General features: G+C 52.4%; 1 protein-coding gene across 2 annotated transcripts; it reads left to right on the forward strand.

The window, feature by feature from the left end:
* The first annotated feature begins 2,636 nt into the window (after positions 1–2,636).
* On the forward strand, positions 2,637–10,464 carry NOP53 (NOP53 ribosome biogenesis factor). 2 transcript variants are annotated; one of them, XM_080908774.1, is made up of 13 exons: positions 2,637–2,882; positions 3,347–3,411; positions 5,040–5,148; positions 5,562–5,761; positions 6,062–6,132; positions 7,908–8,003; positions 8,298–8,402; positions 8,476–8,670; positions 8,834–9,009; positions 9,108–9,174; positions 9,676–9,752; positions 9,831–9,887; positions 10,154–10,464. In XM_080908774.1, exons 1-13 carry the CDS (start codon positions 2,659–2,661, stop codon positions 10,158–10,160), a joined length of 1,449 nt encoding a protein of 482 aa, XP_080764900.1. In that variant the 5' UTR covers positions 2,637–2,658; the 3' UTR covers positions 10,161–10,464. The 2 variants fall into 2 exon arrangements, with proteins under 2 accessions (XP_080764900.1, XP_080764901.1); XM_080908775.1 differs by lacking the exon at positions 10,154–10,464 and having other exon boundaries at positions 9,831–10,140.
* The last annotated feature ends 2,191 nt before the right edge of the window (positions 10,465–12,655 follow it).

Genomic DNA, 12,655 nt, shown 5'->3' on the forward strand with positions numbered 1-12,655 from the left:
TGTTTTGAAAGCGGCTCCCATAACCTAGGCTACCCCTGAACTTCCTATGTAGCTGAGGATGGCCTTGGACTCTTCATCTTCCTGGCTCCACTTGTGAGTGCTGGAGTTTTAGGCATGAACCACCATGCCTCGTTTATGTAGTCCTGGTGTATGAACCCAGGGCCTCCTGCCTGCTCGGCAAGCATTCTATTAACTGAGCTACGGCCACAAGCCTCATCCAGATATTTATTGAGCACCTACTATATGCTGGGCCCTGGTGGAACCGACTCTCAGGAGTGTGACATCTACATAGTCACACAAACACACCAGCAAGCCCCTTTTTCTAGGTAAGTAGGTACTGTACTCAGTCATTCTCAGTCCCTACTCCGTTATGTCTTCAGGTGTCAGACTCATTGGGGTTTTGGAGCGGACACCTAGCTTCCTTGCTCCTTGCATGAACCTCTCTTTCACTTTTCTACCCACAAATCCTAAATTCTGACCACATCCACTTCACAAAGATTATGCAGCAGATAGAAAAACCACAACTTCCTGGCTCCTTCGAGGATGGCTTCTATCCCCGGAGCCCACAGTCTCCCCAGCGTGTGTATGGGATTGGGAACCAAAGATCTGGCCCTCCTGCCCACCCTCGGGTCATATTTAAGTAGAGTCCCTATCAAAGACAGGGACCACGGGGTGGGAATAGGGGATGCTTTACCAAAGCCCAGGTTTTCATGGATATCCTGGGAGATTGGGAATTCTCAATGCTATAGCCCTCTCTCTACAGGGCCACACACATCTTATGTCTTCACCACCTTAGTATATGACCCTAGGTGGGGATGGGGGAATGAGGACAGCTAGAAGAGGCTGAAAACCCAAGAGTGTCCCGTACAGGGCCAATAAAGCCAAAGCTGCAGCTTGTGTCAGGCTATCTTGGGGCGGGGAACCCTAAGGAAGAGGTGCCTGGGGGACCATTCTGGCTCACAGGGGCGGTGCAGCGTGTGACTCAACTCTGAGCTGACTCAGTCTCGGGCTGGGGGCCAGTGCTGCATATTTTCCGAAGAAAAGTTACTCAGGGCCCTCCCCACCCTTGGGACATCCCTCCCTCCCGCCTTCCGCCGTGGGGCCTGGGAACCCAGTCCTGAACGTGGACGAGGGCCAGTGCCACTTTGTGTACAGTTTGCCCTTAGTCTCCAAAGCACCTTCCGGCGCGCACTGACACGAATCAAAGGCACCAAAGCAGACCCTGTAGCCCGAGACCACCGGGTCCTGGGGAGGAGGGATTACTGTGGTAGAGCACAGGGCACAGACCCGGCCCACACCCGGTGCGTCCAAGACACGCTGGCCTGGAGCGCCTCCCGCCCACGCACGCCCTGCTCCGCAGCCCCGAGCGCCCTCTAGTGGGAAGGCAGTCAGTGACTCAGGCCAGGCTCAATACCCTGGCAAGATGTGTTCCCTCCCCGAGCCTTTTTTTTTTTTTTTTTTTTTTTTTTGCTTTTTTTCCCCCCACTGGTCTGCTCTCAGAAACCCAGCAAACACTTACATCAAGACCTATGGCAGCCAGATGTTACCAGGTGTTTGTAGTAGATAGAAGGACTCACCTGTCATATTAGCTCTCTCTCTCTGTTCTCCACTGCCAACTTTCCCTCTCTCTCCTCTGCTCCCTACCAGTCTGCCTCTGTCCCTTCCCCACGTCTACACTACCTTTGCCTCCCCCAATAAACCTTTACACCAAACCTGTCTTATGGTGTAACTTCTCAGGGGTACATCTTGGCCGGCCCTTGCACGTTTATTTCACAACTGTGTGTAAGCATATATACCACAGCATACCCCGTGAAGGTGAGAACAAACTGCTTGCGGATGTTAGCTTTCTTCCCATCATATGGGTTTTGGGGATTAATCTGAGGCTTGGCCGCAAAAGCCTTTACCTATTGAGGTATCTTGGGAGCCCCATGCCCAGCATCTTCTTTAATAAAAAAGTTAAAGAAAAATTGACTGGACTCCACCCCATGGCAGTTACTATTTGGGAGGGAAGGGCATAGATATTGGTTAGTTAGTTGCCTCTGATCTAGTAACTACCTCTTTACTCACTGCTGGTACAAACTATCCTAATAAATCCAGTGCATCACAAAACTACAAAGACACAAAGGAGGGCGTTTTTTTTTTTTTTTCTTTTTTTTTTTTTGGGAAGAAGGGTGGTTCACCAGGAGTGAGAAGGCAGTGGGAAGCGAAAATGGCAAAGCAATATGAAGTTGTTGTGTAGTTTTAAAAAATTGGTTTGAGTAAAACTTCATGACAGCAGGTAAGGTATATTACTTAGAGCTGAGAATCTACATAGCCTACTCCCTACCTATCCTAAGTTGCAGGTCCAAGTTTCAAACACAAGAGCACTCTGAGTTCGAGGTCAGCCTGGTCTACAGAGTGAGTTAACGGACAGCCAGGGCTACACAAAGAAAACCTGCCTTGAAAAACAACAAAAATTCTGAAAGTAGAAAAAAAAATAAAAAAATAAAAAAAGAGAAGACTGAAAAATGATTTAGCCTTTGTCAAGACGTAAAACTATGTAAAACTACACTTTACCAGATGGTCGCAAACAGGAAGTGCGTCATATGACATCACCTGCGTTGCGTACGTTCCAAACCGGATATGGGGTTTGAGCGACTAAGCTCTTCCTTTAAGAAGATGGCTGCGGGAAGTAAAAAGGGCGGTGGGGAGCGCGGCTCGAAAAGCCAGGCGGACTCTGGCTTCCTGGGGCTGCGGGCCACCTCGGTGGATCCTGCTCTGAGGCGGCGGCGGCGGGGCCCCAGAAACAAGAAGCGCGGCTGGAGGAGGCTCGCTGAGGAGCCGCTGGGACTAGAGGTAGACCAGTTCCTGGAAGACGTACGGCTACAAGAGCGCACGACCGGGTACGTGGGGCGGGACTTCCGGTGGCTGGGTCTCGCTCTTTGCGGCCTGGTGCGAGGCGGACCGGGGGATCCCGGCTCGGTGTGGAACAGTTGTTACTACCGTCTTTAACAAATAAGCATGCAGAAATCCTAACACAATTTAGATTTTCTTCTAGTGTTTTAAGTCTGAAACAGGGCCTCACTAGGTAGCTCTGGACGGCCCGGCATTCGGTACGTAGACAAGGCTGGCTCCGGACTCAGTTTCCTCTGCCTCCTGAGTGCTGGGATTAAAGCGTTTTGCCACAGAGTTTGAATTTCAAGTAAATGAGAATAAAGAACGCGTACCCCATCGTGGTACATTTTGAATCCTGTGTGAAAGCTCCAGATGTAGCCTGGATGAGTCAAAAAAGTTAGATCACGTTTTAGGAGGGTCTGTTATCTTTCCAGCATTACTTTGGCAAACAGTCTGCATTTTTATCCTGCAGTGGCTTGTTGGCTGAGGCCCCAGACGAAAAGCTTTTCTTCGTGGACACTGGCTTCAAGAGAAAAGGTGAGGAGTGCTTTTGTGAGGTTGTGTGCTCCGAGCCTTGCATACCATGAGATCTGCATTAATGACATATTTTAAAGCATTACAGTTTTTTCTTATTTTGGAAACAGTCTTACCATACCCTATCGGCCTCAAACTTAAGAGTTGCTTGCCTCTGCCTCGAGTGCTAAAAATAAAGGAGTCTCTACCACAGGAGGCTAGAAGGGGCTGTTTTTAGTATAAGGCATCACTTTGGGTGGGAAGCAGGCCTTCCCCCCACCCCCCAAAAAAGTGCATGATAGCAAACATAACCCACAACTTTAATTTCTCTGAGTCTGAGGACAGCTTGATCTACATAGCTTCAACACAGCCAGAGCTACGCAGTGGGACCTTGTCTCAAAACAAAGAAAACCACGAGGATCTGTTTTAGCCAGATGTTTAGGAAACGTGTTTTGGCAAGATGGCTTTAATCCGATAGCACTTGAGCTTGGACCTGCAGAGACACGAAGACAAGGGCAAGTTAGGGATTGCTTTGATGAGCAGTCAGGTTTTCAGTGTGGCAGAAAAACACAAAAATGGGCAGCCTGGTTCCACGGGTACTGAAAACAAGCTAGGGCCTGGTCCAGTAGGACAGCCAGTGGCTTTGCAGGGCAAGCCGGCAGCTTCACCAGCAGCCTGTACTTTAGTGTGCACAGTGTGGGGTAAATGGGTCCTGTTAATGACAGCATGACCTTTTTGACAAGGTCAGGAGGACCCAGGGAACTTTTTTTTTTTTTTAAGATTTATTTTTATTTATATGAATACACTATAGCTGTCTTCAGATGCACCAGAAGGTTGTGAGCCACCATGTGCAGAAGGTTGCTGGGAATTGAACACAGAGCCTCCGGAAGAGCAGTCAGAGCCATCTCTACAGACTAGGATGTGCCCTGGCACGTGTGTGGTCGGAGGGCAACATGTAGGAGTCAATTATTCCCCCGTGTTTCTGGGATGGGCCTCAGGTTGCCAGGCTTGGTAGCTAGAGCCTTTCCACTGCACCCCACCTTGCCGTTCAGTCTTCAGTCTCTTGTGGCTTGTTGCTGCTGCTCTTAGTGTTTGTAGTACTGGGTGCAGCCCGGGGCCTTGCGTGTGTTCCTCATGTGCTCCCATACCCTCCTAACTCTTTGGAATTAGGTTCTATCTGCTTAGCTCAGGCTGGCCAAGGACTCAGTCCTCTTGCCTCTGTCTCCGGAGCGTCAGTGTTACAGGTGTGCACCACGGTACTCAGCCTCCTTAGTGTGTTCTGCGGTACCTGATGTCCTCCTGAGTGCTAAGAGATGGCCACATTTGCATGCATCTCGGTACCCCTGGATGCCTGCCCTCTTCCCAATTAGTTCTGAGGTCCTCTCCCTGCTGTGTCTGAGTCCTTCCAGATAGGTCTGTGGGGACTTGGTCCCTATCACAAGGCCTATCTCTTGCTGGCCTAGGCTGTGGTGGGTCAGATCTGGGACTCAGGGATCTTCCCTTGTAGGTGAACAAGATCATTCTGGGAACCTTAGATTATGTGCTGTGTAACGTAGGTTGAAGGCCATTAGGCTCTGGTTGACCTAAATTTGGGGATTAGTTTATGAAGGGAGGAAAAAAAACCTAAGGTAAAGTCTCTTTCCCTGCTGCAGAACCAAGTAAGAAGAGGTCCTGGATCCAGAAGAAGTCACGGCATCTCCAGAAACCCCTACGGGTTGACCTTGCTCTTGAGAATCAGTCTAAGATCCCTGCTCCCAAAGAGTGAGTCCCCCAGCCCTGGCCCCTAAAGACTGTAGGGAGGTGGAGTGGTGGAGGCAGTGGGAGAGCAGACTAGACTGTAGCTGGGTCTCTGGAGAGTTGGGCCTGGTGTTAAGGCAGCAGGGTACCTGACACACCTAGGGGCTGTGGGGTGCTGGACATAGGTGACATAGGGTTAGCGTCAGGAAGGGACGGGCTGGTAGGCCTGACTGCACTGACAGGGAGTCTGGGGAGGTCTGGTGCTCTGAATGCTCAGACCTCACTGCAGTGGTGAGTGTGAGGTTCCGCGCTGAGCCGGCTGACAAGAGGCTCTGCTGAGGCAGGCGGGAAAATGCCGAGCAGCGAGCACAGCCCAGCGGAAGGGGCTCATCGCGCTCAGCTGTTGCCTTACCGGTTGCCACTCTCCCCTTACCCAGCATCCTCGCACACCAGGTCCCTAATGCCAGGAAGCTCAGGCGAAAGAAGGAGCTATGGGAGAAACTGGCAAAGCAGGGACAGCTGCCCAGGGATGTGCGCAAGGCACAGGCCCGGCTTCTTAGCCCTCCTGCACCAAAGGCCAAACCTGGGCCCCAGGACATCATTGACCAGCCCTTCTATGACCTCTGGAACCCAAACAGTGAGTGATTCCGCTGTCTTGCAGATGGGCCTGACTGCTGTGGGTGGTTGTCCAAGAGTGTGGCATCCAAGGGCTCTACAGATGTTGGCAGACGTCCAGCAGGGAGTCTGAAGGTCTTCAGTCTCCCTCACTTGTGAAATCCCATCTAGGTGTGGTTTGAGGCCCTGGGGGTCTGAGCATCTTCCCTTGTCTGGATTTCAGCGTCATTTTTAGCAGTGTGGAGGGACTGGTGGGGGCCCTGGGGCACAAACCCCCTTCTCTGCTAGAACGCTCATTGCAGTTGCTCTTTTCTCCCTGCAGACCCTCTGGACAAGCCTTTGATTGGCCAGGATGCATTTTTTCTGGAGCAGACCAAGAAGAAAGGTGTGAGGGTAAGTGTGCATAGGCAGGCAGTAGGGTAGGAAGGGCCACTCTTCCGTGCTCCCCATGCCTGTCATGTCCCTGTCCTAGAAGACCCACCTTGGGAAGGTGAGCTCTGTGCCTCATCCCTTCCTCAGACTGCAGAGTGAGGGTTGAGCCTGCATGGGATTTCTGAGGAGCAGTGGGCTAAAGAAGTGTCTGAAAACCGCACAGTGCCTGCCACTGGCACGGTGGGCTGGAGGTGGGCTTGTGGCCATCATGAGCTCTAAGTGTCACTGCTGAGGGCCAGGAGCTATGGAATCTTAACACTTTTGAGATGATGTGTTCTCCCTGTGGGGCTAGAAGAAACCTTGGACTTGACATTTGTGTGTTGTATGTCTCTAGGAAATGAGAGGTTAGGGGACAGGCTTCATGGAGGTCAGAAGCCAGCGCTGGAGAAAAGTCCCTGGGGCTACAGACCTGGATAAACAGGCCAGCCATAGGCAAAGGGCCTCCAGGCACAGAAGCTATGAGGCAGAGCAGGGCCAGAGACCCATGCATCTGAGGGTGTGCAGTAGGCCCTGCATGTGTGGGGAGGAAGTCCTAAGACAGTAGTCCTGGAACTCAGGGGACCAGGCTGAGGAAGTTCGGACTACTGGAAACCACTTGGTGTAGGGTCTGTACCAGGAAAGAAAAACTAGATGGGGTGGGCAACAGAGCTTGAAGTGGAGGGCACTCTGCTCACCTGAAGTGTCTGATGTGATCTGTTCCTCATGTCCTCCGGGGACTTTTGGACCATGTGGGCATCAGAATTGTCACTCATACGTTGCTGTGACAGCAGAAGGCCTCCAGCACAGCCGATGTGGTGGTGTGCCAGGGCTTATAGACCATCCAGACCCAGCATGTCACATGTGTCTGCAAATGTTGCCCCCAGCCCCCAGCTGAGCAGTGGTGATACGCACCCTCTAATCCCAGCACTCAGTGCAGCCTACAGGGTGCACCCCAGGACAGCCAGGGCTACACAGGAACCTACAGGGTGAGCCCCAGGACAGCCAGGGCTACACAGGAACCTCCAGGACAGCCAGGGCTACACAGGAACCTACAGGGTGCGCCCCAGGACAGCCAGGGCTACACAGGAACCTACAGGGTGAGCCCCAGGACAGTCAGGGCTACACAGGAACCTACAGGGTGCGCCCCAGGACAGCCAGGGCTACACAGGAACCTACAGGGTGAGCCTCAGGACAGCCAGGGCTACACAGGAACCTACAGGGTGCGCCCCAGGACAGCCAGGGCTACACAGGAACCTTCTTTTGAGAAAACAAAAACAGAAGAAAAAGCTAAAAGCAAATGCTGCCCCATTTTCCTCAGGGGTCTTGTGGTCTGCAAAGCACTTCCTGTGCAGAGATTGCTCACTCCAAGGACAAGTGTCCCCTGTGCAGGGTGCGAGGTCCTATAGATGGCTGGCTAGCCTCATGAGCCCTGAGTCCCTACACCCCAGATGGAGAGCTCCAGTGTTCTTTATGTCTCCATAATAAAACGAGACAGGCTGGTGGGCAGGTAGCAAGGGACCTTTGCTCCATGGGGTAGGGCCTGGTATTCGTGCTTCCCGTGGTAGGAGGCTGAGCGCAGAAAAGGGCGTAGGGTGAAGCCTTTAGTAAGACTCAGTTCTCTTGAGTCCTTCCTTGGCAGGCCCCCACCTCTTAACAGCCTCACACTGGCCTCAGGGCTTCAGTGTAGACATCTTAGGGGTAAACTGGTGTTCATGGCATGGAGTTCATCCCGCCTCCCTGCTCTTGTCTTCCTTCAGCGGCCACCGCGCCTCCACATCAAGCCTTCCCAGGTGCCTGCGGTGGAGGTGATTCCCGCGGGAGCCTCCTACAACCCAACCTTTGAAGATCACCAGGTTGGTGTGCAGTGGGTTCCTGGCCTAACCGGTGCAGGTTTCACTAGAGTCCTCCTCTCCCATTTGCCCTCCCCCGTAGTCGTGGTCCCTTCTTCCCTTACCTGGTTCCTTCCCTGAAGGTTCTCTGTTCAGGGACCATCTAACCAGAACCCAGCATAGAGTGAGGGTGAGCGTAGATGTCTTCCCTGGGTGTGTGGAGGGTGGCGCCCTGAGCTGGACCAGTGCTAAGTCTCAGGCATGGGGTAGGATCAGAAGGGCATCCCTGATTCACTCCGAACTCTCACCTCTGCCCAGGCCCTGCTTCTAGAGGCCCATGAGGTGGAGCTGCGGCGTGAGAAAGAGGCAGAAAAGCTGGAGCGACAGCTGGCCCTGCCCACCGCAGAGCAAGCTGCCACCCAGGTGAGTCCCATCCATTGCTTGTCACCACCTATAACCCCAGCTGCCCCCACCTGCTGACCAGCCTGCTCCCTAGGAGTCTGTGTTTCGGGAGATGTGTGAGGGCCTGCTGGAGGAGTCTGACGGTGAGGATGAGCCCAGCTGTGCTGAGCAGCCAGAGGCTGATGATGGGGCCACCAAGACCTCGCCCACTGGTGCTGCTGGCCCTCAGAAGAAGATGGAGAAGAAGACGGAGCAGCAGCGGCGGCGGGAGAAGGCTGCTCGCAAGCTGGTGAGCATCCTACTCTGACCCACGTGGCCACACAGCACCCACCTTCCGGAGCCTTGAACAGAGGTGGATGTACTACAGAAGGAGAGGCCATGGCTGTGGGGCCCGGGTGAGGAAGTTCCTGTGCAGAGTAGCGCCAGGCTAAGCTCTTGCCCTCCGTCCACAGCGGGTGCAGCAGGCTGCACTGAGGGCAGCCCGGCTTCAGCACCAAGAACTCTTCAGGCTGCGTGGGATCAAGGTCCAAGTGGCCCGGAGGCTGGCGGAGCTGGCACGCCGGAGAGAGCAGCGGCGCATGCGTCGACTGGCAGAGGCTGACAAGCCCCGGAGGCTGGGGCGGCTCAAGTAAGGCTCTGGGAAATGGAGGTCTGCAGGCCACATCATTTTCCTCTCTTGGCTTTGAGAGCCACGTCCCTGAATGTTCTCAACCCTGTGTTCTGCAGGTACCAGGCCCCTGACATTGATGTGCAGCTCAGCTCTGAGCTGTCTGGCTCACTCAGGACACTGAAGGTATTTGCTGTGAGGGTGGCAGGGTGCTATGGGGACCCTGTGCCCAGTGATGATAGTCATCCTTGCTCCCCCGTGCCCGCTGGGGCTGTGGGTGACACCATGGCTGCCCTGGGCTGGGCCAGTTGGGCCATTGCCTGGGGGCTGAGGGCACAGGGTCTGAGGTAAGGTGGGGAGGGCAGGTACCGGTGTAAGCCTCTGACCTTCAGAAGTCCTTTTGTCATGGTCCATCTTGTGTCATTCCCTGGTAGTTCTTTCCTCAAGCTTTGCACATCTGGGTTCTATCCTGGCTTTGGGGTTCCCCTTTTTTTTGCAGCTGTACCCTCTGTTCTCTGAGCCTAGCTAGGATAGCGCACATTGACTTCAGTATAGCATAGCGTCCTCTGAAGCTCAGCAGTGTGTACCTGGAGGTGCTCTGTGGAGGCTTTAGGAAGATGCTGAGCTGTTTGAATGCCAGTGCTATCTAGGATTCTGCTAAAGTCTCTGTGTCCCTCTGTCCCACAGCCAGAGGGTAACATTCTCCGAGACAGGTTTAAGAGCTTCCAGAAGAGAAATATGCTTGAGCCCCGGGAGCGAGCCAAGTAAGATCTGCCACAACGGGAAGGACGGGAGGGCCTGAGACACACACAAGGGATGCTCACCACATTCCCCCTCTCCAGGTTCAAGCGCAAATACAAAGTGAAGCTGGTGGAGAAGCGGGCCTACCGTGAGATTCAGTGAGTGAGGGCCGCCAGCATGTGGCTGACCGGCATTCTGCGAGCCATGGTCTACATTGCCCAATGGTAGCCTTCCTCCCCTTTGAATGCTGCCAGAGCTGGGTCCTTCCCAAACCCCATGAACCAGTGGGGACCCGTGAATCTAGAGTGGGGTGAAGCGGGTGCCTAAGGGAACCGAAATTCCCAAATCAGAAGGGGCATTAAGTGAGAAAGGCTGTGGGATGTACCTTCCACTCATCCACCTCAGCTTTGCTCTCTGTCCTCAGGTTGTAGCTGTGCAGATGTTGAAGCCCCGTCCCTCAATAAAGTGCTGTGACCAGCTGTGGGGTCTTGTTATTTTCTTGCAAGCAGTATCTGCTCCCCTAAAGAGTACCCACCCCATTTCTGTCCCTCCTCTGCTGCACAGGACTTAGCACAGCTCCTCTACCACAGCCCTGAGTGCTGAATGTGTGGAGACCACAGCTCTACAGGCACTTTACCACTGAGCCCCGCCCACTTTCTGTGGATAGTCGGTTCCTTTAGTTCCTTCAGATCTCACTGTGGTCTCCCGTAACCTCTGTTCTGTCTGTTGTAGACCTTAACACTCTCCAGTCCCTTTCCCTGGTAGCATTCTGCTTGTCTTCCTAGGACTTCCAGTATTTATAGTTTTTGAAGCAGAAAAGCTGAATGCCTCTATTCCAAAAAGTGTCCAGGGTCAGTCCACACTTTTTAGGGGATCAGGGACAAAAAGAACAACTTTACATTCTTACAGGGAAAAGATGGAGCTGGAGAGATGGTTCAGTAGTCTAGGGTGTTTGCTGCTTTGTCAGAGAATCTGGCTTCTGGCCTCTTATCTGTGTGCATGCATACATACACAGGCATACACACAAACAAACAATGAAGACTAGGCTGGCTTCAGACTCATGGAGGTCAGACTGCTGCAATCAAAGGTGATAGGCCACCACGGCTGACCCCAAGTTTTCTGTTTTTAGATTTATGTCTATGGTGTGTGTGTGTGTGTGTGTGTGTGTGTGTCTCATGCCTGTGTTCACAAAGGCCAGAAGGTGGTACCCTAGAAGAGCAGCCGTGCTCTTAAACACTGAGCTGTCTCCAGTCCCAAATCTTCATTTAAAAAGAATATAGTGAACGAGCTTGAAGTTCCAGGAACTCCTGCCCCTCCCGCTTTCATGCCTTACCTTGGTGGTCCAAGTCTTCAGGCAGGTTCCTTGTGTTTTGTGGTTCTGTGCCTCATGTTCCTCAGTGTTTGAACAATAAATATGTCTTACCTGGCTCATCAAGTCTTCTATATTCAAGGTATTTTAATTTATTGAGGTTTTCATACATACATGTGGTGTATTTTGATCATATCCACTCTCATTCCCAGAAACCGTCCAAATTGCTGACCCCCAGGGCTGGTGGGGTTCTGGTACCTGAGGACAGCGAAAGTGAAGACAGTCGATAGCCAAGCACGTGTCCCTGAATAGTTGAAGCTGTCTTACCTAATCACAGACTGCTTGCTTGAGCAGGGACATCAGCGGTTATTTAATTTAAAGAAATAACGTTAGAACTGTTCTCCAACCTCATTTTTTACTAAAAGCACAAATTCTGCAAGCCAGAAGTAAGAGTGTAAGCAGGCATGTCCTGTAGACATGAGCACATTCCCAGCTGGTAGAAAGTGCAGTTACACAAGGTGAGAGATTCAACGATTGTGGGTGTAAGTCCACTCATCAAACGGCACTCCTGTCACAACACCTCGTTCATTGTGCCCAGCAGCCTTCCCTGATGGTTGGTTTCTGATACCACCTCTCCAAGAACCATCTTTATGTCTGTTGGTTAAACAGAATTTCCTCAGAATAATTACACAGGCAGGCTGTTCTCCACACTGCCAAAGGCATACTCAGTGTGACTCTAGCTGTTTGTCTAGGGACATGTCCTAATATATCACGTGTGGAAGATCGATGGACAGAGAAGAGGAGGGTATTGAAGGGCTGGAGAGATGGCTCAGCAGTTGACTATCCCAGCAACCACATGGTGACTCACAACCTTCTGTAATAAGATCTGATGCCCTCTTCTGGTGTGTCTGACAACACCTAATGTGTGTGTGTGTATGAAATCTTTTAAAAAGTACTAAGGAAAACAATCATCTACAGGGCTTTCAGCCTGCATGATCCCAGCCTTGCCTGTGACCGACAGTAAAATTAAATACCACTCCGAGTATAAACATTGTGAAGGCAAGGAGAGCTTGTGGCACGTGTGGTCTGGGTAACAGGCATAGAGACCACTAAGACTGGCCCTGTGCCCTTGGCAAGTAGGAGGGGACTGCAATGTAGAGTCCTATCACTGCACGTGCTGCCTGGTCACCACTGGTCCCTGTCTCCTGCTCTAGAGCGAAGGGGGTTGGGAGCTGGAATAAATACAGCAAGTGTCTGACCTTCAAGCTACAGGTGAGCCAACCCAGAAAGCCCCCTGGGCTAGGCTAGAAAGGGGTCTCTAGGGGAACCAGTACAACCCCCCTTCCCCCCCCCCCCACCATGTGCCCATTCAGAAAGCAACGCTGCCCTACGCATCTCCCTAGGTAGGATTTCTCACTAGGGTGAAGGTAAAGAGAATCCAGCCAGAGCTTCCCAATGGCCAGTATCTCCAGAACTTTGGTTCTCCTTGAACTTGGGAGGACCCTGGGACTGGAGTTACATGTAGTTGCCAGACATCATGTGCTGTGAATCAAAATGTGTTCTCTGGAAGAGTATCCAGTGCTGCTGAGCCTTCTCTCCACTTTTGTGTGTGTGTGT

This window comes from Micromys minutus (genome assembly GCF_963924665.1).
Source record: "Micromys minutus genome assembly, chromosome: 32".
Taxonomy (NCBI): Eukaryota; Metazoa; Chordata; class Mammalia; order Rodentia; family Muridae; genus Micromys; species Micromys minutus.